General features: G+C 56.5%; 2 protein-coding genes and 1 long non-coding RNA gene across 6 annotated transcripts; 1 reads left to right on the forward strand and 2 right to left on the reverse strand.

Moving 5' to 3' along the window:
- Nucleotides 1-203: 203 nt before the first annotated feature.
- On the reverse strand, nt 204-8,273 carry FUOM (fucose mutarotase). The gene is made up of 6 exons (XM_060125784.1): nt 8,054-8,273; nt 2,967-3,062; nt 1,507-1,577; nt 1,210-1,308; nt 554-627; nt 204-279 (listed from the first exon to the last, which is right to left on the reverse strand). Exons 1-6 carry the CDS (start codon nt 8,271-8,273, stop codon nt 204-206), a joined length of 636 nt encoding a protein of 211 aa, XP_059981767.1.
- A 1,396-nt stretch (nt 8,274-9,669) lies between these two features.
- Nucleotides 9,670-16,930, reverse strand: ECHS1 (enoyl-CoA hydratase, short chain 1). The gene is made up of 8 exons (XM_060126198.1): nt 16,798-16,930; nt 15,428-15,625; nt 14,826-14,953; nt 13,895-13,994; nt 12,566-12,670; nt 11,977-12,096; nt 10,794-10,861; nt 9,670-9,823 (listed from the first exon to the last, which is right to left on the reverse strand). The coding sequence occupies exons 1-8, from the start codon at nt 16,883-16,885 to the stop codon at nt 9,758-9,760; spliced, it is 873 nt and encodes a 290-aa protein (XP_059982181.1). The 5' UTR covers nt 16,886-16,930; the 3' UTR covers nt 9,670-9,757.
- A 93-nt stretch (nt 16,931-17,023) lies between these two features.
- Nucleotides 17,024-24,590, forward strand: LOC132507305 (uncharacterized). Of its 4 annotated transcripts, none has more exons than XR_009536135.1 (3): nt 17,024-17,077; nt 21,420-22,284; nt 22,414-24,590. It is a non-coding gene; the product is annotated as an uncharacterized LOC132507305 (long non-coding RNA). The 4 variants fall into 4 exon arrangements; XR_009536138.1 differs by having other exon boundaries at nt 22,449-24,590; XR_009536137.1 differs by having other exon boundaries at nt 21,420-21,507.
- The last annotated feature ends 50 nt before the right edge of the window (nt 24,591-24,640 follow it).

The following is a 24,640-nucleotide window of genomic DNA, read 5'->3' on the forward strand; positions in this document are numbered from 1 at the left end:
TTTCCATCATTTTCCTGAACTGGGATAATGCCAGCCCTGGTCAGCAGAGGCCCCCCCAGGACCCGCTGGGCCCCTGGAGCCCCTGGCTGGGTGAGCTTTGAGCGCTGCCGGGCAGGGCCAGGCCAGTTCATCTGCCGCTGGGCACGCCTGCTGGTGGCGGCGTCGGGTTCAGAGTTCCAGATCCCTCCCTGGGCGGGTGGTCTTCAACAGGCCTGGAACAGGGCATCGGGGGCCGGCAACCCCTTCTTGAGGATGAGGTTTCCGTAGAGGGCCGCCTCCCTGCATAAGGAGCAGGCTGAGTGCCGAGCTGGGATGGACAGGACTGGGGTGCCCAGAGCCCTGCTCTGCCACCCACCCTGTGCACTTTCAGCAAATCCCTCGGCTCTGCCATTCCCCGTGGGGCATCTAGTCTCCGATGGGGCAGGGGCTGAGTAGAGGGTGGGGAGGGCTCTGCAGTGGGAAGGGGTAGGGGCCCAGGCTCGGCCCAGATGCAGCCGGACCCAGCCAGACCCAGGAGGACCCAGTGGACCCAGCAGGTCCAGCCAGAGTTCACCCAGTTGTCACAACAGCAACAGCCTTTCTGGTCCACTCATAAAACTCCAATCTCTCTATCGTGGCCAGGGGGCTCTGGAAGGCAAGGGGGGCGGCTGAGGGCCCCAGGCCCAGTGGGGCATCAGCACATTCTCCAGGCTGGGGTCCCCAGGACGCTGGGCTCCTGACCTGCGAGGGCTGGGCGGACAGGTGCACAGGGGGCTGTGGTGGCCGCCTGCCTGGGGCCCTTGAATCGTCTGAGCTGCCCTGGGGGTCGGGGTGGGGCTGCTGTCCAGGACAGGAGCCCCGGGTCCTCTCTTCAGGAAGGTCCTGCCCAAGATCTGCTGGTGGGTGGTGCCGGGAGGACAGGCCCGGCCCCTTGAAGGGTGGGGGGCTGACAGGCAGCATTGGGCCAGGCCTCTGACCACAGACGGGGCTCCCCGCTTTCCCCTGGCTCCGCTCGGACAGGCTGGGGTGGGTGAGGACCCCCGGGCAGAGATAGGTCAGGGTCCTGGAAGGGAGCGGGGAGGCCGGGGCAAGGGGTGGCCATACGCCCGGGTAGAAGCTCGCACAACCATGGTGCAGGGTTCGGGGGGGGCCTGTCTTTCACTTCTCTCGGGACTCCAAAGAGGCACAGAGGATCCCTGACCCCTTTCCTGGTGGGGATCTCAGGCTCACCGCACAGCCGGCCCTGGAGAGGATGGATTGGTAGCTTGGCCACACTGGGGTCTGCAGGCCCCTCTCCCTGTCGCTGGGCACCAGCTCCACGACCACAGCCTGGAGACAGAGGGGGGGTCAGCTCTGTGGCCCACTGCTCCTGCCCCGGGTGCCTCCAGGACCCTTCGTTGGGTGACAGCTCAGGGCTCCTCTGGTCAGGCTCAGGGGTCTTTGGGGACACGGGTCCTGCCCCTACCCAAGGCAAGTGGCCCCCCTGAGTTCTGGCAAAGGGTAAACTGAGGCCCAGAGCAGCCTTACCGGGCTCTCCACGTAGCAGTCCAGTGGTAGCGGCTGCAGCACAGCCTCCAGGCGCTGAGGGATGCCCAGGCCTGAGGGCAGAGTGCCGACCTCAGACGCCGCCGTCTCCCACCCGGCCACCTGCTGCCCGTGGGGTGACACTTATTGAGGTCACATTGGTGTCTCCCCACCCTGGCCACGGCACCTGTCACTGTCTTGGCCCTGCCCATCCCCCTTCACTCTACCACACGGGTTGTTGTTGGTGACCCCCAAACACTCGTCCACCAGGAGGGGCACCTGGGCCACCTCCTTGAACCCAGAAGGGCCTGGAGATGACCTCCTCGTGACGAGGACAGTGGGGTCTGGAAGAAGGCCCCTCTGGCCCCAGGCTGCCCCCAGACCTGCCCCACTTGGCTCCAAGGGCCCCTGCTCTCCCGAAAGTTGGTTTCTGATTGTTAAGCTAACGCGCGCTCATTGTACAAAACCAGGAAAAACAGAAGCCCACGAAGAAAAAGAACCGGCTGTAATCTTACTACGTAAAGGAAACCCTGCTATTGTCGGAGTGCATTTCCTTCTGCCGTTTTCCCTCGTTTCAGCAAGGTTAGACTTTTCTGCACATTGGACGCTGAATGCTAACTGCTTGTTTGCCGGGGTGTGTGTGTCACTTCTGGGGGCTGCACCGTGATTCACTTATGCCTTCCTTCTCTTCCACCATTTGGGCCTTTCTGTGGCCCACCCCGCGGAAAGGGAGGAGAGCACCTCGGGTTACCTGGCTCAAGGTGTAAACCGAGGCACAGCGGGCTCAGCTCCCTGAGCAGGGGGGGAAGCTGGGGCCACCAGGTCGGGAGCGCACTGTCCAGGGGGCTGCGTTTACCCCACATTTCACATCTCTGTGCCTTTAGTGGCCTGAACTCTGCAGGGAGAGTCGTGTTCCTGCCTCACAGCATTACTGGGGGTGGAGGCATCCAGGCACAGCCCAAGCCCAGCCCATGCCCCCCGTTACCCTCAGGACTGCTAACCCCTCTCTTACTGTTACCTCCTGGACCTGGCTCCAGGGCCCTCCCAGCCTCACCTCCCACTGGCCCCTGGGGGGATGAGAGGGTTTTAAGAGACGGAGTGTGCGGACACCTGGAACGTTTGGGGCCCGGTCACGAGTGGTGGGATTCTAGAGCAAAGGCTGAACACCTGACCTGGACCAGGAACCGCTGCTTAGCCAGCCAGGACGGTGCCAGGCCTTAGCTTCCCCATTTGTAAGAAGACACCAAGTGGTGTGTGAGATGGGGCAGGAGGCCCAGGCTCACTTCTGGGGGCTGGGGGCTGCAGGGAGAATCCTGAGGGTCCTGGCACTGAGATTTCCTGGGTCACTGGTGGGTTATTGAGGAATTGGTGGGGGTAGGAGCAGAGCTGCAGCACCTGGGCAGCCCAGAGGCCGGATGACAGCCCACCCTCCCCACCAGAAGCTCTGCGCCCGCCGCGCTCACCGATCTCATCTCCGTGCCCCATCCGCGCCAGGGCGTAGAGCGGCTCGGGGGACGGCAGCGCGGGGACGCCCTTCAGCACCACCCTGCTGGCTGGGCCTGAGAGGGCGGGGCGGCCACGGGGGACGGGGCCGGGGAGGGCGGGCCGCGTGTGGGGTGGATCCTGGAGGGGAGAGGGGCCAGAGGGGGCGGGTGCATGTAGGGGCGGGGCCCGGCGGGAGATGGGCGTGGCCTGAAGGGAGGGTCCCCCGGAGTGCGGAGGACTTGGGGTTGCCTGGGCCGCCTCGGGGCGGGGTCGACCCCAGCCCAGCCCCGCAGGCGCCGTCTTTCGAGGTCTCGCTTACCCGGCCAGGTCCAGGACCCGGGCACCCATGTGTGTTTGTGTTGGAGCTCCCCAGCGCCCTCCGTGCGTGAAGGCCTCCTCTCCAGCCCCCGTTCCGCCCCCAGGCCTTGGGGACTCGTCCCCCACCCCCTCTAGCCCGCAGGGTCCGTGGTGCCCTGGGGTGGGGAGGGCTGGGTGGCGGCACAGGGAGGATTTACTTCTTCACCCAACACTGTTCACACTGGAAGGACCCTGAGGACAGGTGGGTGCGACCTCTGGGCCAAGCGGGTGTGCTGAGAGCACCCCTGCGCTGTCTTCCAGGCGTCAGCCTGCTGAGACTCCTCAGGTACCTGGCTAGGGTGCCGCACCCCTGCCCAGGGAAGCAGTGCTCTGACTCCCCGTTGGGGCCCCAGCGACCTGGACTCCACAGGACCCGCCCCACTCCCGCCCCCACGCCCCCCAACACTAGGTGTCTTAATTTTGCAGGGGAGAGGTCACCTTCAGCTGGCCAACTGAGGTGCATATAAAAGGAAGGATTTCAAGGAGCCCATACATCTTGCATCTTCCCATACATAGGAAAGCACTAAATTCATTACCTTGAGATGTCTGGTTTTCTTTAATTAGCAGTAATATTTTGCTGTTCGGACTACCTGGTTTTTTGTTTTGTTTTGTTTGCAAAAACTCCTGTACATACTGGCTCCTCCTGTTACCCGAAAACTGGGTTCACCTCTCCGTGGGTGTCGAGCCGAAAGACAGCCAAGCCAGCAAAGGTGGGGAGAAGGAAGAATTTATCACAGCAAATAAGGAGAGCACGGGGGCCTTCCCAAAGCAGGGTCCCCCCCAGCAAAACTGGGGACGTTTTAAGCTAAGGGCACATGCATATTCAGGAAGGGGCTTGAGCAGAGAATTTAGCATAAAGTTGGGGCAAAGGTCAGGTCGACAGAGTCACGTCTTTGTTGATTTAAGTCAGGACGGTCAGCATCACCATTCCACCCTCCACCTGGGTAGGGACCTTAGTTCCTGCACAACTCCAGGTATATTATTATGTTTATCCCTTGAGGAGGACCTAGGACTCTGCTTTATCACTGCCTTTTCTCTGTCCCTGTGTTCCTCTGTTCGTTTAACATCACTGATTACTGAGACCTGTTCAAGGGCAAGCACCAGGGCCAGGCTTAGACCACAAAATGGCACAGGCCAAAACGGGTTCTCATATGTTCAGAAAGCCATTCCTGGTTCTCTTTCTCCGGGGACCCCCTGCCCTATCTGCTTACACTCCCTCACCTCTTCGGAACAGTCCCTGAGAGCTGAGAGGCTGTATCCTGGGCTTAAGTCCTCAGCAAGTCCACCGAATAAAGCATAATTCTCAATTTTTAGGTTGTGCATTTATTTCAGTCGACAGGTATGATTGTGTTTTCCCAAAATGGCAGCACTGCCGCCATGTTGTATCTGACACGCCACAGTGAGTGATGCGCCTCCCCTGAGGCGGGTTTGTCCCCTTGCTTGAACCAGGTGGACCTTTGTGTAACTGCCTCCAATAGAATGCTTCACATGCTGCTGCCTGGCTTCTGGGGGCAGGTCATAAAAGGCAGTATAGTGGGACTTCCCTGGTGGCACAGTGGTTAAGAATCCGCCTGCCAATGCAGGGGACATGGGTTCGAGCCCTGGTCCAGGAAGATCCCACATGCCGTGGAGCAACTAAGCCCGTGCGCCACAACTACTGGAGACCGCACGCCTAGAGCCCGTGCTCCGCAACAAGAGAAGCTGCTGCAATGAGAAGCCCAGGCACCGCAATGAAGAGTAGCCCCCGCTCACTGCAACTAGAGAAAGCCCACGCACAGCAACGAAGACCCAACACAGCCAAAAAAAAAAAAAAAAAAAAATGGCAGTATGGCTTCCTCCTGATTCTCTCTTCAGAACACTTGCCCTGGTGTTATAATCAAATGTATCCGATTTTCTCCCGAGGAGACAAAACCAGTTAGACAAGCACAATTTAATTTAGTTTATTTTGCAGGACAAGAAAGGTCAACTTGACCTGGGACAGTTCTTGTTTATGCTTCTGAAAATCATAAGCAAAACTTAAACAGTTCCCCCAACTGGCATGGGGTAACCACTAGCCAACTCTCTTTCATTTAAGAAAATTCGAATCTTGTAACCAATCACTATAAAGAATCACTGCCCTCACACTACATATGCTGCTTTGTAACAACATCCTCTGAGCCTCATCCCATGTTTTGGTTTGAGTACTCCTGGTTTGCAAACTGTCTTTCTGGTGTGTGCACAATACACTTTTACTAATCTCTACCTAAGTAATTTGTTAGTTTTCCTTCTGTTTTTTGTGAACTTCTGCCACTGGGAATGCAGACACGGTGCTGGCAGGAAGCCGAGGGAATGAACGTGGTGAGCCCTCCTGTGGGCATTCGGCCCACAGCCCCAGCTCAGCCCGGTGATGCTGCATCAACCACCAGGCCAGGGAGTGATTGCTCAGGCGGGGCTCCAGCTGAGGCCCCAGACTCTGTGGAGCAGAGACACGCTGACCCATGGCGGCCTGTCTGGATTCCTGACCCACACAAACTGAGAAAGGAGAACTGATGATTGTTCCTGTAAGCCACCGAGTTTAGGGATAATTTTTTATGTGGCAGCAGCTGACTAATGCAGGTGGCTCCTGTGCCCTGCCGAGATGCCACCAAAAGCCCTGCTGACGCTGCCCTTGGCCTTCAACCCTGTGTCTGCTCGCTCTCTACCCCGCTCCACACATGCAGGCTTGAGTGCAGACCCCAGTGCAGATGCCCGTGCCTGCACCGGCCGGATCATACCCCCGCTTAAGAACCCCAAACCTAACTTCACTGCCCCGCCTGCAAACGGGCTCTCGCTCAGGCTAGCTGGCTCTCAGCCCTCCAGGCTCTGGCCCTCCTTACGGGGCTGCCCGGTTTGCCTGCCGGCCACCTGAGTACTTACTGCTGCCTGTGCCGCAGGAAACAGCCCAACCCAGAGCCGGGACAGGCCAGGCTCTCTCCCCTCGGAGCCCGCCCCCTTCCACCTCATTCCCAAATGGACCCTCAGCCCTGCGGTGACACGCCCGGAGGCCTGGCAGCTCCTGCGGAAGTTCTGTACGTGAAAGATGGCAGAGAACCGGAAGTCAACAGACAACCCATGTCCACTGCCCGGCCCTGCGGAGCCTCGCTGGTCAAGGAAGCTGCCCAGGGAGGTGGTCCGCAGGGCCCACACTCAGGCCGCCCACAGTGGCCAATTCCACCCAGTGTGAGCAGTTTCTCCTCCAAAACCTGAGTGGAGAGACTTGAAGTTAACATTCCCTGAAGCTTATCTTTTTAGTAGGAATATAAGAGGGAAAAGCCAATTTTATACAGATAGATGAGAATGCAAGGTCTCAGCTTCAGAAACAAATCAAAACCCCCAAACAATATGGTGCCAGAGGTCAATTAACTCAAGAGGGAGTGGAGGGCTCTCTGGGGCTTGTGGTCCTTGAAGTCCTGCTGGGGTTTGCCTTCAACCCCGCCACCCACAGCAAAGCACGCAGTCACACCACTGGACGGTCCCCAGTCTCTCCAAGTAGGGGCCACCACGCAGCCTGAAGAGAAGATCCTGTTCCCTGGGCCTGGGGCTGGGGCCCCGTCCCTGCCACGTGCTGGATCCCAAACGACCCTGTGGGTGCAGACCTTTGAGACACACACTCTCATGTACGGGTTCCACGTCGAGCCCTTTCTCGGCTTCCGGCTGAGCTGCTGAGACAAGGGTACCCGCGAGTCTTGGATGGGCCCCTCACAACTGGCCCCCCAGCACTTGGAGCTCTGTTGTTCGGAATCGGTTATGAAGGTCACCGCCCAACGCGTGTGAAAGATTAAACTAATGCACGGACTTTCTCAACTCTAAGGTTTCCTGCTGCACATACCTCTGCTTGTTCATTCTAGATGGCACGTCACTAGTGCAAACCCCGGTTACACAGCTTTAATAAATGGGGTTCCCACCTCTACTGCCATGAAGACCGCCCGGCTGGGCCTGGCCTTCCTGACCCCAGGGGAGAGCCTGATCTCGTGGTCCCCTTGTACCTACTCCCTTGCCCACCGTTCAAGGGCGACTCCATCAGAACTCTGTCTGCTGTCTGGGGAGGGTCTTGTGCCGTAACAGAACCACTGCGCCCTTCTCAAACTCCCGACCACGGCACACACTGCAGAATGACAGGGCCTGGGCGGAGACTGCAGAGCTAACCTCCCCAGGCAGACGGTCAGCAGAGCAATTCTTTTTGGGCCCCCCAGCTGCGCAAATATAACCAGAGCACAAGGGCGAGTCATTGAAGGTGCTGGGCGGCCAGAGCTCCACTGGCCATCTCAGCTCTTCCTCAGATGCAGGTGGGTCTCTCTTGGGTGTTCAGCATGGGTCCTGGGTAGGGGGAGGGTACACACTCTGGGCCCAGCCCTGCCCAAGGCCATGACTGCAATCCCACATTCAGAAACCTCCGCTGGGCAGGCTGGTCAACAGGCTACCTGCCCATGACTGGCAGCAGGACAAGGTGGAGGAAACGCCTGTACCAGGTGCTCAGGTCTTCGCTGGGTGGCGGCTCCCGGAGGAGGGCTCTGAGGCCCGATTCCCAGCAGGCAGGCGCATGTCTCACCGTGCAGCGCTTGCTTAGGCAGGGCTCTGCCCTGGGTTCTGAGCAGCACCCGTCATGCCGACAGCTGAGGCTCTCTCTGCAGAGCAAGACGGATGGGGTGGGGGTGGGGGCACAACGAAGCCAGCAGAGCTCACCCCTCACCTGGCCGTCTGTTCACCTGCAGCTGCGTTGCAGTGGGCACCGCACCAAGATCCAGGGGGATCCTCACGGTGCTGGCGTTCGCTCCCAGAGGTGCAGCTGCTCTGGCCTCACCTTGGAGGGTCTGAGGACATTCTGAGGTTGGGGGGCCCTGACCCAGGCCAGTGACTGCCGTCTTCACCTGTGCAGCCCTCCCAGGCAGCAGGAGGACAAAGGCCTTCATCCTGTGCTCCAGGACTCATACGACTCTCCCCCTGGACACCTGCTCGAGAATCTGGTGTAAAATGGAGGGTTTAGAGTTCCGAGCTGGGCTGTGACTTGAGGATTAAACAGCAGACGTCTGGTCGGGGCAGAGGCGTTTCCCGGTACCTCGGTCACTCATTCACCCAGGGTCCTGCAAGGTGCCTGACTGCACGGTGGCCCGGGGGACGCAGCTGGCCCTCCCGGGGATAAGGCCAGCAGAGGAACCTTGGTGTGTAAACTCTCCGTCCTCCCACAGCAAAGGGCACTAATCCTGCGCCAGGTCTGGGAGCACGCATTTTAAACCAACGCCCCAGGGATTCCGACACAAGCAGTCCTCACACCAATCTGGGAGCCTCGGCCCCCAGCAGCCCAGCCCCACAGTGCCGCCCTTCCCTTCCAGACGCACTCGAGCTGAAATGCAAGGATTTGTGCAGGGAATGTTCGCTGCACCGTCGCCACGGCGGCTCTGAAGCAAGAACCTGGACACGGTCTAAACATCCAACACCATGTGAACACGCAGATCACGACATACACACATCATGAAATATTTCAGGGCCACTGAAAGGAGTGCTAGTAGGAATAGTATTCAGCCATGACACGAAATGAAACTGTTAGTGCTACAACCTGACGGACCTTGGAAATATTATATTAAGTCCAGTGACAGAAAGAAAGTGGAACAGAGGGCCCCAGGGCCGGGGGCTGGAGTAGGGAGTTAGTGTTGAAGGGGTGAGGTTTCTGTCTGGGGTGATGAAACAGTCTGGAGATGAAGAACACTGTGAATACACTGAATGCTGCGAAAATGTACATTTAAAAATGGGAAAAATGAAAACAAATGCTAGTCAAACAGAAGGATAGGGTGCATTTGTGTGCTAGAAGCAGACGGTGATCAGTGCACCTTGCAGAAACGTGTACGTGGAGAACCATTTCTGTTCAAAGAAAACGGAATTTCACACCGGAGCATGTGTTCATGCATGTGGGCACAGAAAGACACCTGGAAAGGCACGAACGTGTGAACAGTGGTTACCCTCGGAGTGGGACGTGGGTGCCTTACTTTAAGAGCCTTGTTCTGTTTGAATGTTGTTACTGAGAATGACAAGTTTTAAAAAGTGACAGAACATTCAAATCTAGCGATAACTAAAAGAAAGGCATAATGTGACCTGAAGTTTGTCATTTAGTCAAGAGCACGTCTCTTTAAAGGCTCAGCAGCGAGGCCATCCCTCTGAGCGGCCACGTCCACCGGCTGCAAACGACACCGCGACCAAGCTGGGGGTCCTCACGAGAGCCGGGTGAAGGCCCCCTGCTGCTCGGGGGGGCGAGAGCCCACACAGCCCCCCAGGGCCCCTCACAGCTGGAGAGAAGCTGTGTGTCACTGACACTGAGTTTGAAAGAGGATTTATTTGTTCTGAAGCTGACAGGCCGTTTTTCCTCTTTAACTTGAGGAGCTGAGGCACAGGCAGCCAGCTCCTACTGGTCCTTGAAGCTGGCCTTTCTCTTCTCCACAAACGCGGACATCCCTTCCTTCCGGTCTTCCTGGTGAGAGAAGGGGAAGGGCAGAGATGGATGGTCACTCTGCATGGGGTCCAGGCGCCAGGCTCTGCCTGTGTCAGGGCTGCTCCCTGCCCTTGGCCGTCCACTCACTGGGTTCTGCAGCGGGATCACCTCGAAAACTGTGAATGATCCCAGTTCCCAGGGGCGGCTTGGGAATGGGTATTTTTCCATTAAACACCCCCGCCCCGCCTTTGTGATGGTCATTCAGGAACCACTAACCTATGAGTCGAACAAACTCCCATCTACAGAGAACCTCAGATGCATGTACTTGGGTCATTCACCAAATCATGACCTGGATTTAGCCACGCTCTAGGTCAGGTGGTGTCCTGAGGGTCAGGAAGCAGGACACGAGAATCCAAGCTCTACCTCTGCATACCTTCCTCTGTGTGCACATACGCACACACGCATGCAGTCACACACATGTGCACACACGCACCTGCACTTCCTCAAGAACTAAAGCCATTTTTAATCTTTTATAAAACACCTAGATATGACTTTCTGATAATAAAAGATCAGTTTTAATGACTATTAAGAGAATGATTTCCTTTGAGTTACTGGCAGATATCCTAGAAAATAATGCTCCAAGGCTTCAGATTAAGACAGTATAATATATTCGAGCCCCATTCCAGGTAACTGGAACAATCTAGGAAAATTATGAGTAAATGGATTGCATTTTAAATACAGGAGTTGCTGTTTAAGGGTGCAATTTGTAAGATCTTTTGTAATAGGAAATAACCCTGTGTAAGTTTCTGTACTTTTGAACTTCCACACACTGTACTTATTTGAAAAAAAATCAATGCTCAGTGATAGAACACATGTGGCCCAGTTACAGGGGAAGCTAAGAGTTCTGACCAAAGAGAAATGGTATTTAGTGATAAAACCTATAAGGAAATGCCAGGAACGTCTATGGCTGGACCGTGTGTGATTCTCCACGTGAATGAGGCTTACTTACGGTAGCAAAAGTTGAATAGAAGAGTTTCTTCTCCAACTTAATGCCCTCTGTTAATGTCATTTCAAAAGCTGAAAAAGAAAACCCTGAAGTTAGGAGCTGAGATGCCAGATGTGGGAACGCAGAACGTTTTCGTGGAGGCAGGACACACCCTCGGGGACTGATGTGGACTTTGACTTCACCGATGACGTTTAAAGTACAGCCTCGCTGCTCAAATGCACCACCCCAGCCGAGATGCCCAGTGAATACTGCTCCCGGCCTCCCAGTGTTCTGCACGGGGACCTGGATGGAAGGTGGGACGGCAAACTCTTTCCAGTCACGAGAGGGCTGAGGAAGCCCACGACACTGAACTCAAAAACCACGACAAATAATTAAGGACAACACCCAGAAAACAGAACTCTGTGCAGAACAGAGTGAGTCCCGGGCCATCTTTGCAGTGGAGGTGATGCAGGTGCGAGGCTCACGGAAGCGTTTCCTTGGCGGCACCTGTAGCTGGGTCCCTGCGGCCAGCGCCCAGCGCCCAGCCAAGGTGACTGGTGCCTTGGGCCTGGCGGCACGTCCCCTCCCCTGCTGCACGCTCCACACGCTAGTGCCTGTGTGAACGCTTTGGCCGAGGCCGGGGCCCGGGAGGCCGGTGAGCAGAGACGGGGGCAGAGCGGCTCGCCGCAGGCACACACGGCTGTCCCAGCTCACCGTCCTCTTGAAAGGCGACACGGAGCAAAGGGACAGCCTCACTCCAACGCTGAGAACAAATCGTCATGTTAACACTCTAGCGATTCTGAGGAGGGGCGGTCAGAGCTGCCCCGCCGGCAGAGAGAGGACGCCCAGTCCACAGCGACAGCCGGGAGCATGCTCTCTGCCCCCAGCTCATCCCCGACAGATGGGCGGAGCTGCTGGCCGAGAGGAGCCTCTTCCTCCCAGGTTCCCCAGGTGACCCTTCCCGGGCTTCCCCTGCACGCCAGCCCCCTGCCGCCTGTCCCCCAGGCTGGCCCTGTTCTCGGGTCCTGCTTCCAAGGGGAGCTCAGGCCATTTCAACAGAATTTGTGAGCGAGCAACTAGAAACCAGAACTCTACAAAGAACCAAAATCGAAATACCAAGAATCCTAACAATTTTTGTCGAGACCGGTTAAGATGCATAATTCTGACCCCGCGCTGTCAGGCCTCGCAGCTCCGCTCTCCTCCCTACCTGCGTTCACTGACTCTTTGGCCATCGCTGCTACAATTTTAGAGTTGCTGGCAATCTTTTCTGCACACTTTATGGCTTCTTCTACCAGTGTCTCAACAGGAAAAATTTTGCTTACAAGACCTAAAACACAAAAAGGTAAACAACACGTGGCAGCAGCTGGTTCTCGTTCTCTAAGCCACAGCACAGGCCTCTGGGTGCCGACAAGGCAGTGGGGACACAGGAAAGGGTCCACGGTGTCCCCTGGTAGGGCCGCCACCCTTGGCTGCTGCGGTCATTGGGCTCTTACAGTCACAGGTCACTGAGGGTCCAGGAGAGGGCATGCCTGCGGAGGGTCTCGGAGACCCTGTTGCTGACCTTGGCTCTGGGAAGCGGGGCGGTTTCACTATTGCTCTTTAACCTGCATGCATGTCTCAGTCACTCCTTTGAGCACGTGGTATTTCAAATAAAAAAACAAAGGCAGTGAGTCTCCTGGGCTCCCAGGACACGGGAAAGCTCTGTGCTCATCACCGGTGGGAGGCCCTGGACGCAGCCCTCCCCCCTCCACTCAGCTTCCTGAGGGGGCAGCTCCACGGGAGGCTGTGGCCCGTACCTGCTTGCTTGGCATCCTGGGCCGAGATCCGGTCACCAGTGAGGACCATCTCCATGGCCAGTGACTTTCCGACGGCACGGGTCAGTCTCTGGGTGCCCCCTGCACCTGCAGGGCAGAGGGCTGCTGGGCACGGATGGCTCTGCAGCCAGGATGCACAGACGTGCTGTCCCCAAGTGCCCCAGGGCTGAAGATGGGCCCCTTGGGTGGGGTGGGTGGGCAGAACCCAGGCGTCCAGCAGGTGGGGAAGCCGGGGGAGGCTCCTTTCCACACTCGGGACCCCTTGCCTGGTGCCCTGGGTCCCCTGCACCAGTACCTCTCATGCAGAACTCAGACTACGGACAGACACAAGGAGCTCGCGGCCCAGGGCCCCAGACCCTGACTCAACCCAACCCAGGGGGCAGCTGGGGGGCAGCCTTCGAGCACGGCTTGCTCTGCTCCAGGTGTGGGACGACGCTCCTCTCTTCCGGGTTCCCGCCTCCCCGGCCCCGCTCCCCACCCCCTCCTGCTCACTCCACGGCCTCTAGCTGGAAAGAGAGTGGTCTGCCCGGTCATCCGCCCGAGGTGAACCCCAGGGCTGCCAGACCGAGCCAAGGAGCCACCTGAGGGGGGCACCCACAGTCCAGCAGACTTGGACACTGCCTCAATGCAGTGGAGACCTCAGGCACTGGGATGGGAAGACCCTGGTGGTCACCCTCAGCTGACCTCAGACACGCTCTCCTGACCCCACGGCTGCTCCCTGCCCAGCCCAGCTGCCTCGGGAGAGGCTCTGGGCTCCAGGCTCTACACCCAAAGCAGAGACCCCGTGGGGACACAGCCCGAAGTCCTCGTCAGGTGGACCGAGGGGCAGAGGTGTCACTGTTGGCCCACTGTTCCTGTCGCCCTGCCCATGGGGGATCTAATTCCCTGCTCTGAACCTGGGTGAGGCTATGGGACTCGCTCTGGCCACTGAAACGTGAGCTCTCAGTGTTGCCCCGTGGTCAGCGTGTTCTCTTCTCTGAGCTGCTGACCAATAAAGATCCAGCGCAGATGTGGCTCATAAGCAAGACTCTGCGGTTAGAATCCACCATGTGGCCAGCCTTTCCTATTCGTGTCGGACAAGGGACCCAGCCACTCCAGAGGAGCCGGCACAGCTCCGAGGCCCCCAAGCCACTCTCAGCGCTGCTGTGCCCACGTGACCTTAGTGTGCAGACAGGCAGCCACCGTCCAGGCTCACACGACAGCCCCACGTGCTTTTGTCTGACACTGGAACAGCCCAAATGCCCCCAAGATGCGGGCAGATTGTGGACGATGACTTGAAGAACCGATACCAAAGCTACCATCAGTCTTTACCTGGGATGGTTCCTATTAGGATCTCTGGCTGCCCAAACTGGGCTTTCTCTCCAGCATAAATGATGTCACACATCATAGCAAGTTCACAGCCACCACCAAGCTGCAAAACAGCACGAGGTTCCACGGAGGAACCCGGTCAAAAATCACTGCTTATTTGAATTTTCTATTAAAGTGAAACACAGTCTAGGGTACAGCAAAGATTAACACAGAGATGCAAAGTTAGTTAACTGTTCCCACAAATTACCTATACAGTGGATGCCAGCAAACTTTCTGTAAAGGGCCAGACAGCAAATGCTTGCGGCTTTGCAGGTCCTACAGTGTCTCTCGTGGCAACTCCACTCTCTGCCGGGGGGGCTCGAAGGCAGCCAGGAGGGGGAGAACCGATGGCTATAACCTCTGCCCGCTGACCCGCTGACCCCAAGGGAGCTTTACTAAGGAATCGTGAGTTCAAACGCCCTCCTGGCTTCTCTACAGGCCACAACCAGTCCCAGAGCCTCTGAGCTGTCCAGGCGCCTATAGGAGACCCCGATGGACCAAACAGGGGAGGCAGAGCTTTCAACAGTGGTGAAAGAGGTTAGTTTACAGGGCAGTGCAGGTTGGGAAGCCATCAAAACTGCACAGAGAGCCAATACGTGTGCCCTTAACCTTGCCGTGGGGGAAAAGCACTCCCGGGGAGCCTCAGGACTGGGGGGACTTTACTAACAAAGGAATCTGAAGCCCAACAGCTGAATCCCCACTAACACGGCAGATGCTGAAACACCTCCTCCCTTTACAGCTCTTGGCTCTTCAGCGTCACTAGTCAGAAAAGGCCTGCGAGCCTAGGAACGAGACTCAGGTCTCCCCCAGATAAAAATCAGTTCTACTGCACACACACAAGTACAATTCCTTCAGGTGTTCTGAGTGCAAGGAGGTGGCATGGGCGGGCACTCACGGCGTAGCCATTGACAGCAGCTATGACTGGCTTCTTGACCCGAGAGAGTCGGTCCCAGTGGCTCAAGAACTTGCTGGAGTAGCAGTCCTGGAACGTTAGATTCTGCATTTCCTTGATGTCGGCTCCAGCTGTGGTGGAAATGAGGTCCCAGTTACCAGAGCAGAGACCCCACAGCAACAGGTAGCTACTGAGTGTGCCCCGCCCGCAGGCACCAAGGGTTGCAGGGGATGGCCACGTGGACACACAGCTGGGCTGGGGGTACAGTGCAATACGCTGTGATACGAGCTGATGGAGGTGATGCAGACGGATGTGGACAGGAAACAGAGCGGAGGGGGACTCAGAAGAGGCAGGGCTCACTCACTAGTCACCCGCACCCGAGACGTGACTGCCCCTGAACAGACTGGTTTTGCTGGCGGGGCACATTCAACGTTAAACGTCAGACGGGCCCCTCCAAGCAGCCTGGGGTTTGGTCCCCTTTACGTAAGTAAACCCCTGAGTCGCAGAACCTTCCTGATGCATTCACGGAGGTGTAAGGCTGCCTGCCTCATGCCATGGGTGCGACCGCACACCTGGGCAACCTGCCACCACACTGCCCGCCTCACCTGCAAACGCCTTCTCCCCGCCCGTGAGGACGATGGCCCCCACAGCCGGGTCCTCCTCGAAGGCCTGCAGTGCCTGGTTGAGCTCCATGATCAGGCCATCGCAGAGCGCATTGAGTGCCTTGGGGCGGTTCAGCTGGACCAACCCCACGTTGCTGTTCTTCCCCTTCTTGGCTGTGATGATGTATTCAGAGGCTGCGCCTGGGGGGAGAGGGGAAAAGGGGATGTCCACTCACGGAGGCACCAAACTGGGGGGATGCACCCGTCAGTGGACAGCGTGACCCTGACAGGACCCCTGAGGGCCCCTGCTCAGTCCCTGGTGGCTGCATCATGCAGCTTGTAGCTGCATGGGCGGCTTTTACAGTGCTCTCTGCTTTCACAGATATTGGAACACTTCCTTAAGTTAAAAAAAAACCCAGCAATGAAGAGCAGCCTTCCTTCTCCTGAATGCCTTGGTCAGCGCTTCCCAGGATGCGCACTAGAGACAGCCTGGGATCCTGTAGAAACAAGGAATGAGGAAACGCCTTCTTTAAACAAATGCCAACTAGGTGAGGGCAGTTAAGCTGCAAACAGAACAGAGTTCCAGCCCTGCTGGGTGGACAGCCTGGTGGGAGGTACTCAGGCAAAGGGCAACTGCCAGGGTCTGGGCGGGGACGGCCCGCTCAGAGCTGGGGCCAGCAATGACCTGGAGAAGAAGGTTAACCAACGTGGTGGCTTCCTTGAATGGGGAATCAGGGATCGCGGTACCTATCCTATGCGCTTGTGGGGACGTGACTGAAATCACACGTGTAAAGGCAGCATGCCTGTCACATACAAGACCAGGAATGATGGCTGGGTACAGGCCAGGATGTAGAAGCGGGTGGTCAAAGAGAACTCAGGTAAAACCCACACGACCTGGTAGCTAGGTCAAGTGGACACACAGGTGAAGGCAGAGGCCGCAGAGATTCTTTCCCAGCGACATCGACATGGCCAAGAGTTCCTGCTAAATGAGGGGTGGGGGGGTGGCGAGTGCGCTCAGGAGAGAGGAGGAGGGGCGCCCGGCTGGCTGGGGTGGGGCAGAACCGGAAAGACACAGCCGGGGAGAAGCCGTGGACATGGGGAGGCCTGGGCAGGAGGCACTGCAGGACAGCACGTGCGACCCTTTCCAATTGCAGAGGCGCTAACCGCACGTTCTCTTAAAGTCTGAGGACTTTCACACCGAACGCTGAAATGGCCAGAGGTCTTGGCACTCCGTCCCGAGTCCTCGGAGTTGAGACGTTAGTGACCCCAGGGCTCCGCGAGCTCAGGCAGCAGGTGCTGGGAGGGGTCCGGCCCTGGGATGAGGGCCCGGAGGACCCCCACCGCGGGCCCGCCCCCCTCGGCCCCGCACTCACTGGAGGCGAAGGAGCGCGACGCGGGGCAGCCGGGCCAAGTGCACAGCAGGACGCGGACGCTAGGCTGCAGGGCGCGCAGGGCGGCCATGGCTCTTGCGTGACGATAGGTCGCTACGGCCGCCCGCCCCGCGGAGCCACCGCCCCCCGGAGCCGCCCCCCGGCCGCACCAGTCAGGGCCCGCCCCGCCCACGGGCCAGCATCGCGAGATCTCGCAGGTCTCGCGAGATAAGCCGGGCGGCGGAAGTGGCCGGGGCGACGGGCCTGAGGTTTAGGAGTGAAGGTCAGTGTTCGGGGACAGGGGTCAGGGGGCGGGGGGAGGGGCACTGGTGTCCAGGAGGAGGGGCCGGGGCGGGGACGAGGGCTGGAGGTTCAGGTTCAGGTGGGTACCCTGATCCGCGCCGCCTTTGGCGGACCCCAAGCCGTAGGAAGTAGCCCTGAAGACCTGAGAGCAAACCCTCCGGGCTGGCCGAGCCGTGGGGGTGGAAAGACGCGTGGACCGCGCGCCGCAGCCCGAGCTCGGGGTGTGACCGCTCGGGGCCGGCCGGGACGCCCTCGTGGTCGAGAGGGACCGCCGGGAGGCCTCTCGAGTGCGCAGGCCCGCGGTGCTGGCCCGCCGGGCTCCTGGCGGAACTGTCCGCCGGCCTGCGCCGCCTCTGTTCTTCAGGCCCCGGCAGTGCCCTTAGCCTTTGGCCCTTCCCGCCGTTTCCGGGAAACGGCGTGTGTCTGGGTGCGGGGCAAGCGTGTCGTCCCCACACCCGGGTGACTGCGCCTCGAGCCACAGCTGGGTCCCGGATTCGCAGCTGGAGGCAGTGGCTGTGGGGCATGGAAAGCCAAACTTGCTGAGGACGGGTAGACTGGAGCTCGCTAGAGCTGGGCGGATACACTTGTGACCTGAAGTCAGCCCTCAGGGCAACGTGCAGTTGTAACCAGCGCAGAAGGCCAGACTCTGACAGCGGGCGTTTATAGGACATCAAGCAAAGGAGTGGGAGACAAGCCTCAGATCCACTCAGACCAGCTCAGATAAGCCTCCGACCAACTTGATCTTTGAGGGGATTTTTTAAAAAGGGGAACAAAGAGGCTGGGATTCATCATCGTTTTGTGACATTTCTGTGACATTTGTGAATCTCGTTTCAGGAGTCAGGCTGTCTCTGGTTTACATTCTCAGGCCAGGCGGTCCATGGCTGGGGGGTCTGTGAGCTCATCTTGCCCTGGAGAAACAACCTGAGTGTGTATTAACGATGGTGTCTACAATGGCAATTTCAGTACATTAGCGATGTTATCAACAGCAGCCATCTTAGTCACCTGACTCTGGTTGATTAGTGCTCAGTTAGCACAGGATTGAGGTCAGAGGGAACAAGAAAGGGAATAAAATTTTGGGTGGAGAGACGAATCATGAACTCAGTAAGGGAACTCGGTTTTAGGGGAACTTGGTTTCAATAGCACGGAGAAATCAGAGATAATACTGCTAAGCAGTGTGGGAAGGAGTTGAGAGGCAGAAGTAAGTGCTTAGACAAGGAAAAGATAAATTATTAACAAAATGCTTCCTTTTAGAGGCATCATGTAACTGAGTTTTTCATTGCCAAGCACTGTGGCAAACATCCACCTTCTTATTTCTCTTCCTGTCCCATTTCGTGGTCCAGGTGCTCATGAAGTGTGTGCAGTATTATTCATAGCAGCTGCACGAGGTGGCTGAGGAACATTTTGCAACATTAAACAATTCATATCACTCTGAAATGTATGTATTTATAGGTCTAGATATAACAGGAGTGCAGCATAACACTCTTTACATTGGTAACTTGGTATCTATTGAACACTAGATTGTGAATAGTTTTATTTGTATAAAATAAGATGTAATTAAACTTTAACAATGAAATCATTAAATTACTTTGATTTATAAATTTCAAATGTTTAGACACATATTATTGGCCTCCGTTTGTATTCGTGCCCAAGTTCTGCAAATTCAAGGGTGGAGATAAAAAGATCAAGTACGTGGGAATCCCCTGGCGGTCCAGTGGTTAGGATGCTTTCACTGCTGGGGCCCGGGTTCCATCCTTGATCAGGGAACTAAGATCCCACAAGCTGCGTGGGGAGGCCAAAAAAAAAAAAAAAAAAGAAAGAAAGAAAGAAAGAAAGAAAGAAAAAGGTCATCTACAAATGAAGAGCAAAACGGATATTTTCAGGTAAATAATAAAATCCAAATCAGAATTGAATACTCAGCAAAACTTTATTTCAGGGCTGAGGATAGACTAAAGACATTTTCATGCAAAGAGAAACATTACCAAAACTCTTTACCAAAGGAGCCTCTGTCTTAGTATGGGCTGCAGTACTGTGACAGGTACCCAAAGGGAAATGGCTCGAAAGTAAAGGAAGTTTTTTCCTAACCCCCCCAGGGCTGGTGTTGAGGTCAGGTGGCTGCTATCCTTCATGAAGTAATTTAGGGACAAAAGCACAAGTGACAAAAGAAAAAAATATATAAATTGGACTTCACTCAAATTAAAAACTTTTGTGTTTCAGAGGATACAATGAAGAAAGTGAAAAGCCACCCCACAGAATGAGAAAAAATCTTGCAAGTCATAGATCTGATAAGGGTCTTGTGTCTCGAATATATAAAGAATACTTTCAACTTGCTAACCTAAAAAATAAAACAGCCAGTTATTTTACCAGTTTTCTCTATTTTATAGAGAAAAAGGAGGAAGTTTGGAGGGGTTGTTTTGAAGAAAAGTCAGTTGGAGGAAAAGGAGAGCTCAGGGTGCTGACAGCTTCTCGTTGGCCTGGCAGCTGCGCCATCACTTTCCTGTGAGATGCAGTGAATCTCCTGTTGGTGATCCTTCTCCTTAGGTCTGTAACTGACAGTCAGGAGGTACCTGCCTGGGCTTCCCTGGTGGCGTGGTGGTTAAGAATCCGCCTGCCGATGCAGGGGACACGGGTTCGAGCCCTGGTCTGGGAAGTTGTGCCACAACTACTGAAGCCCACGCGCCTAGGGCCGGTGCTCCTCAACGAGATAAGCCACCGCAATAAGAAACCTGCACACCACAACGAAGAGTAGCCCCTGTTCGCCCTTGACTAGGGCCTTGACTAGGGCCCTTGCTGCATGGCCAGTGGCAACTGTGAAGGGATGGGAAAGCCAAACACAGGACACAGGGTAGTTTCAAAGGTGACAGAGTCAGCTGATGGGACGAGGACAGTGGGGCTGCAACCTGAGAATGTGGCGGCAGCCATTGGGCCCCGCTGGCAGCCCAGAGAGAGGCCCCAGTGTGCCCGGAGTGGCCCAGGCCCAGCAAGGAGGCCTCCTGCACTGCAGGATGAGCACACAGACATGCTTCTCACAGCCCCACGAGGCTGCACCAGTAGCTTGATTTCAGGGGTTACACCAGGGACCTCACTGTGGGCATACCTGTGAGGGACCCAGAGACCAGTGGTGTATTTGTCTGTGGAGCTGGGACCCAAGGTCTGCAGGCTGAAGCATCCCCAGGGTAGACCAGACCACTGGGACGTTGGCAGCAGCCCAGTGACCCCGCTGGGCTTCAGCTTAGCTGACCCTTGGGGGAACCTCACAGGAGGGAGCTACACTGAGCTGGGGACTTTGCTTCAGGTGGCAGAATGGGGGGTAAAATTTACCCCTGCAAACAGGGACACCAGGGTCAGGGTGGCTGCACGCAGATGGGCTGTTTCATTAGAGTAGCCAGGTTGCCTGGGGTTTCCTCATTAGTTGCGGGATGTCAGGCTGAGTGACAAGGCCAGTGTCTGGCTCAGCGTTATGGCTGGTCCCAGGCCCAGCGCTTTAGCTAGGAGGTGGCGCTGCTGACCCCGCGCCGCCTCTGGGTCCGGTGGTCACTGCCATCGCCGAAGGCGCGACTTGGGCTCCCTGCCGGGCTTCGTGCCTCTCCTGCCCTGCGGGGACCGGACGAGGTGAGCCCCCGCCCGGGACGGGCACGCATGGCGTCCTCTTCCGCTGCGAGCGGGGCGCTTCATCCTGGCTCGTTCCCTGCGGGGGGTGGGGGGACCGCGACCAGCGTGAAGCGCGCGGGGCGGGGTGGGGGGGGTCACCAGCCATCTCTCGCGGGCCGCGGTGGGGTAGGAGCTTGGGGAGGCAGGACTCAGAGACGGGGGAAGGGCAGGGGGTGCTCCGCGGGTTGGGGGGTGCAGGGGTGGGGAGTGGAGAGTGAAGAGCCCAGGGCCACGGGCCCAGCAAGCAGCACGCAAGCCACCCTCCGCTGCTGCCGGCCCCCGGGTAGCGGGCCATTGCTAGCAGTCATGCCGCGGGCACCTTGACCTGCTTGGTGGCCTGTAAGACCAGCCACCGAAACTGCTCAGGATCAGCAGCCGGTCAGCCTGCAGTCTGGGCACAAAATGGGAGAGTTTTCAGGGACTGCTTCGGGTCCACGGCAACAGCTCTCCCCAAGCCTTTCTTTGAAAGGGCAGGCATCCCTTGCATGCACATTTCATGGGAGAAACGACCCCATATTTATGCGACTATTTTCTGTCTCCACTCACTGAGCTCCATGAGGGCTGGGATTCTGTCCGTTACTCAGGGGTGAGTCTTCACAGCTTGATTATTTGCATAGGTACTGTCTTATTGCTTAAGAAGCAGTTAGATTCCTAACCCCCTTTTCACATTCCAGGAAGTGGCACTGGGTGACTGGCAGCATCCTGGGAGGCTATTCTCTGCAAACAGGGATTCCAGGAAGGGGACAGCAGGCACAGTTGGAGGTGGGTCTACTGCATCCAGTAAGCTGACCTTCCCCACTCCTGTCCACTCTTTGGCTCCCAAAGTATTGGCAGCCAGGTCTATATGCTCCACGCAGGAGACTGGAAGACTCTTCCCAGGGAGCATGACCAACCCAAGAGGAAAGACCTAGGGATATGGATGGAGGTTCCCCAAATAACAGCCTACCCAGAATCAAGCTCAAATTTGATGAGCCCCACTCACAAACAGCCATCTGGTCTACCATTCCTCATCACCAGCAGACAGACAAACATAACCTGACATCTCAGAGAGCTTCTTCCTGGAAGACAGAGCCAAAAGAAACAGGAAGAAGAACCCAGAGCACAGCAACAGAGCAGAAGCATAGCACTTCACGCCTCCAGACCAGCGAGGACAATCTCCCTGGAAGATGAAGCAAGAAGACACCCTCCCCTTTCTAAAAAGAAGCATTTGTACGAGAAGAAAGGGCTCCTGGAAATGAACACTATGACAGCAGAAACGAAAGCCTCAATGGAAGAAATCACACAGAAAGTGTCACCGGGTTGACGTGCGTTATAACAAAATAGCTCTAACCAAGGAGGTCAACGGAAGACCCGGACCAGCAATCTTGGTTCCGCGATAGTAAGCAAAGAATAGCAAACTACCGCTTTAAGCTTAAGCATAAAGCTAAGTCTATTTAAGCATAGGTACACTCCCAGAGAGGGGGAGAGAGAGAGGGAGAGAGAAAGCGGGCTGTTTCAGCGAAGTGAAGCAAGACCAAAGCAAAGTTTATCAAAGCAAAGGTACACTCTGAGAGAGAGAGAGAGAGAGAGAGAGAGAGAGAGGGCTGTTTCTGTGAATTGAAAGCAGCATTCCCGTACAGGCTTAAGGGTGATATTTATTTATTTATTATTTATTTATTTATGCTGTAGCGGGCCTCTCACTGTCGCGGCATCTCCCGTTGCAGAGCACAGACTCCAGACGCGCAGGCTCAGCGGCCATGGCTTACGGGCCCAGCCACTCAGCGACATGTGGAATCTTCCCGGACCGGGGCACGAACCCACGAACCCGTGTCCCCAGCATCGGCAGGCGGACTCTCAACCACTGCGCCACCAGGGAAGCCCCCAGGCTTAAGGGTGCTTTTAAGGAGCATTTTTCAGGGAGGCGGGGGCAAGTGACAGGGGATCATTATTTGATCGACAGTCCCAAGCTATGTAACAAGTTTACTGCTGCGCATTCTCTCATCCTTCAATCGCTAAGAAACGCCCACGGGGGCGGGGGGCAAAACCATACATGGATTTTATTATAATGATGGTATAATGAGTTTGGGTTTACTATAGGTTATACACCTGTCTGGTCTGGGCATGCGCAGCCCAGGGAAGTTCCCTTGTGTTACTGTGCCCCTCTTTAACAGGATAAGCTGCCCACAATATGACCATAGTTTCAACTGTTCTGGGTGGGGTCAGGGGAGAGTCCCCAGATGGTTGGGTGTGACTCGATTGCTTCTTCTCGTCTTTCTCGCCACTGTCACCTCCTTGCTGCTAATGTCTGACTAACTACCTAACAAAAGGAGAGCAGAAATGTAAAGGTGGGAAACAGGAGAGAACATACGTGAGCATTCAAGGGCCAGGCTCAAAGTCTGACAGCCTGAATTAAGGACTTTAGGAAGAGGTAAGAGTAAACCCTCAAGAGTTTGCTTAGGGATGAGTCATCAGTAGAAACAACTGATTAGTGAAATAATCAATGACATCATTTGCCAGGATTGAAGGATGGGAGTTTCCAGACTGAGGGCCCTTTGAGTGCCCAACACAGTAACAACCGAGGGACATGGAAGCACCACGTTGTGAAACTTCAGGAGAAGATCTTAAAAACTTCCAGGGAGGAAAATGTCCCCACTGCTTGTAAAGGATTAGAAATTAGAATAGCTGTGGATTTCTTCACAACACTCCTAGGAGGGAAGAGAAAGGGAGCAATGCCTTCAGAGTTTGAAGGAAGGAGATTCTGACCTAGAATTCTATGTCCAGGCAAACTACAAATCAAGTATGAGGGCAAAATGAAGACATTTTCAGCTTTGCAATATCTTTAAAAAAATGATCTCCCAGACACCTCTTTTCAGCTTCACCAAAACAGGAAAGTGAATCCAAGAACAAGAATATATGGCTGAGGAGGGCAACACAGGGAGCGAGAAGGGCTCCTCCTGGAGAAGGAGGAACACCCCAAACAGAAAGACTACTTACCCAGCCTGGGAGCTAGCTCCTCTCCCTGACTACCCTCACCCCACAGGGAACAGGTGGCCACGGAAAGTCCACGGAGGCACGGGTGCGCCGTGGTTTGGAGCAGCGGTACCCAAGTGTGGCTGAGAAGGAATGATGTGCCCTAACTGGGTTTACAGGGAAGCCTGAGGACCCTTTTAGCAGAAGGCAGGAGCTTTCTAATCCCTGCAAGGCAGTAGGGGAGACCTGCGGGAACTAGAGGAATTCTCCAGAAATGCCGCAGGCTTGAATATGTCTTCCTCTCCTGAGGCCGGAGGGGGAGGGGGGACGTAAGACTTGTTTCTCCATTTACCGTTTATCTTGAACTTTGTACTTTATGTGTGCTGCATCCTGTGTTTGTAGACTTGTGACTGTGTATATACACACACACAACACACAAAAGTGTCGTCGCCTGGAGGCTTTCTCCCCGTCCCGCCCTGACATCTCAGCACCCACCGTCCACGCGCTCCACCGGGTCGGGAGGTGACGGCGCTCGCCTCCGCGTCTGAAGCTAGGAGGCTCCTCCTCCGCCTTCTGGTCGCCGTCCCGTCTTCTTAGGAAGGGGACACAACCCGACTGGCCAGCCGGCCGCCCCGATTCTCCCTCGGTGGGGACGCTTGCCCACACCGGCCGGTACCGGGGAATACTCACGGACCCTTCTGCACTCGCCCTCGCCCTCCCCGGCGGCCTTCCGCTACCATTCTAGGGCGTGGGCCAGACCCATAGGGGCTGCCCCAGGCCCAAACCAGAGGGGCGCGCGGAGCCAAGGGGGGCCGACGCAGGGGGACAGCCTTGCCCCACGCCCCTTGCTCCACCTCCAGTCCCGCCTTCCGCCCCGCCCCGGGCCCCCTTCCTCTTCTGGCCCCACCCCGCGCCCCCATCCACTTCCGGCCCCGCCCCAAGTGCC

This window comes from Lagenorhynchus albirostris, chromosome 16 (genome assembly GCF_949774975.1).
Source record: "Lagenorhynchus albirostris chromosome 16, mLagAlb1.1, whole genome shotgun sequence".
NCBI lineage: Eukaryota > Metazoa > Chordata > Mammalia > Artiodactyla > Delphinidae > Lagenorhynchus > Lagenorhynchus albirostris.

What these genes read in the sequence shown, in the direction of transcription:
- FUOM (XM_060125784.1), bottom strand. Translation starts at nt 8,273, where the DNA reads ATGAAGGCCTTTGTCCTCCTGCTGCCTGGGAGGGCTGCACAGGTGAAG. An exon ending in GCAGGTGAACAGACGGCCAG is followed by an intron (nt 3,063 to 8,053) that starts GTGAGGGGTGAG and finishes CCGCCCTCTCAG; the next exon opens with GCCCAGCCAGCAGGGTGGTG. An exon ending in GGGGCACGGAGATGAGATCG is followed by an intron (nt 1,578 to 2,966) that starts GTGAGCGCGGCG and finishes CTCTGCCCTCAG; the next exon opens with GCCTGGGCATCCCTCAGCGC.
- ECHS1 (XM_060126198.1), bottom strand. Translation starts at nt 16,885, where the DNA reads ATGGCCGCCCTGCGCGCCCTGCAGCCTAGCGTCCGCGTCCTGCTGTGC. An exon ending in CGGGGAGAAGGCGTTTGCAG is followed by an intron (nt 14,954 to 15,427) that starts GTGAGGCGGGCA and finishes TTTCCACCACAG; the next exon opens with CTGGAGCCGACATCAAGGAA. An exon ending in CTGCTGTCAATGGCTACGCC is followed by an intron (nt 13,995 to 14,825) that starts GTGAGTGCCCGC and finishes GCTGTTTTGCAG; the next exon opens with CTTGGTGGTGGCTGTGAACT.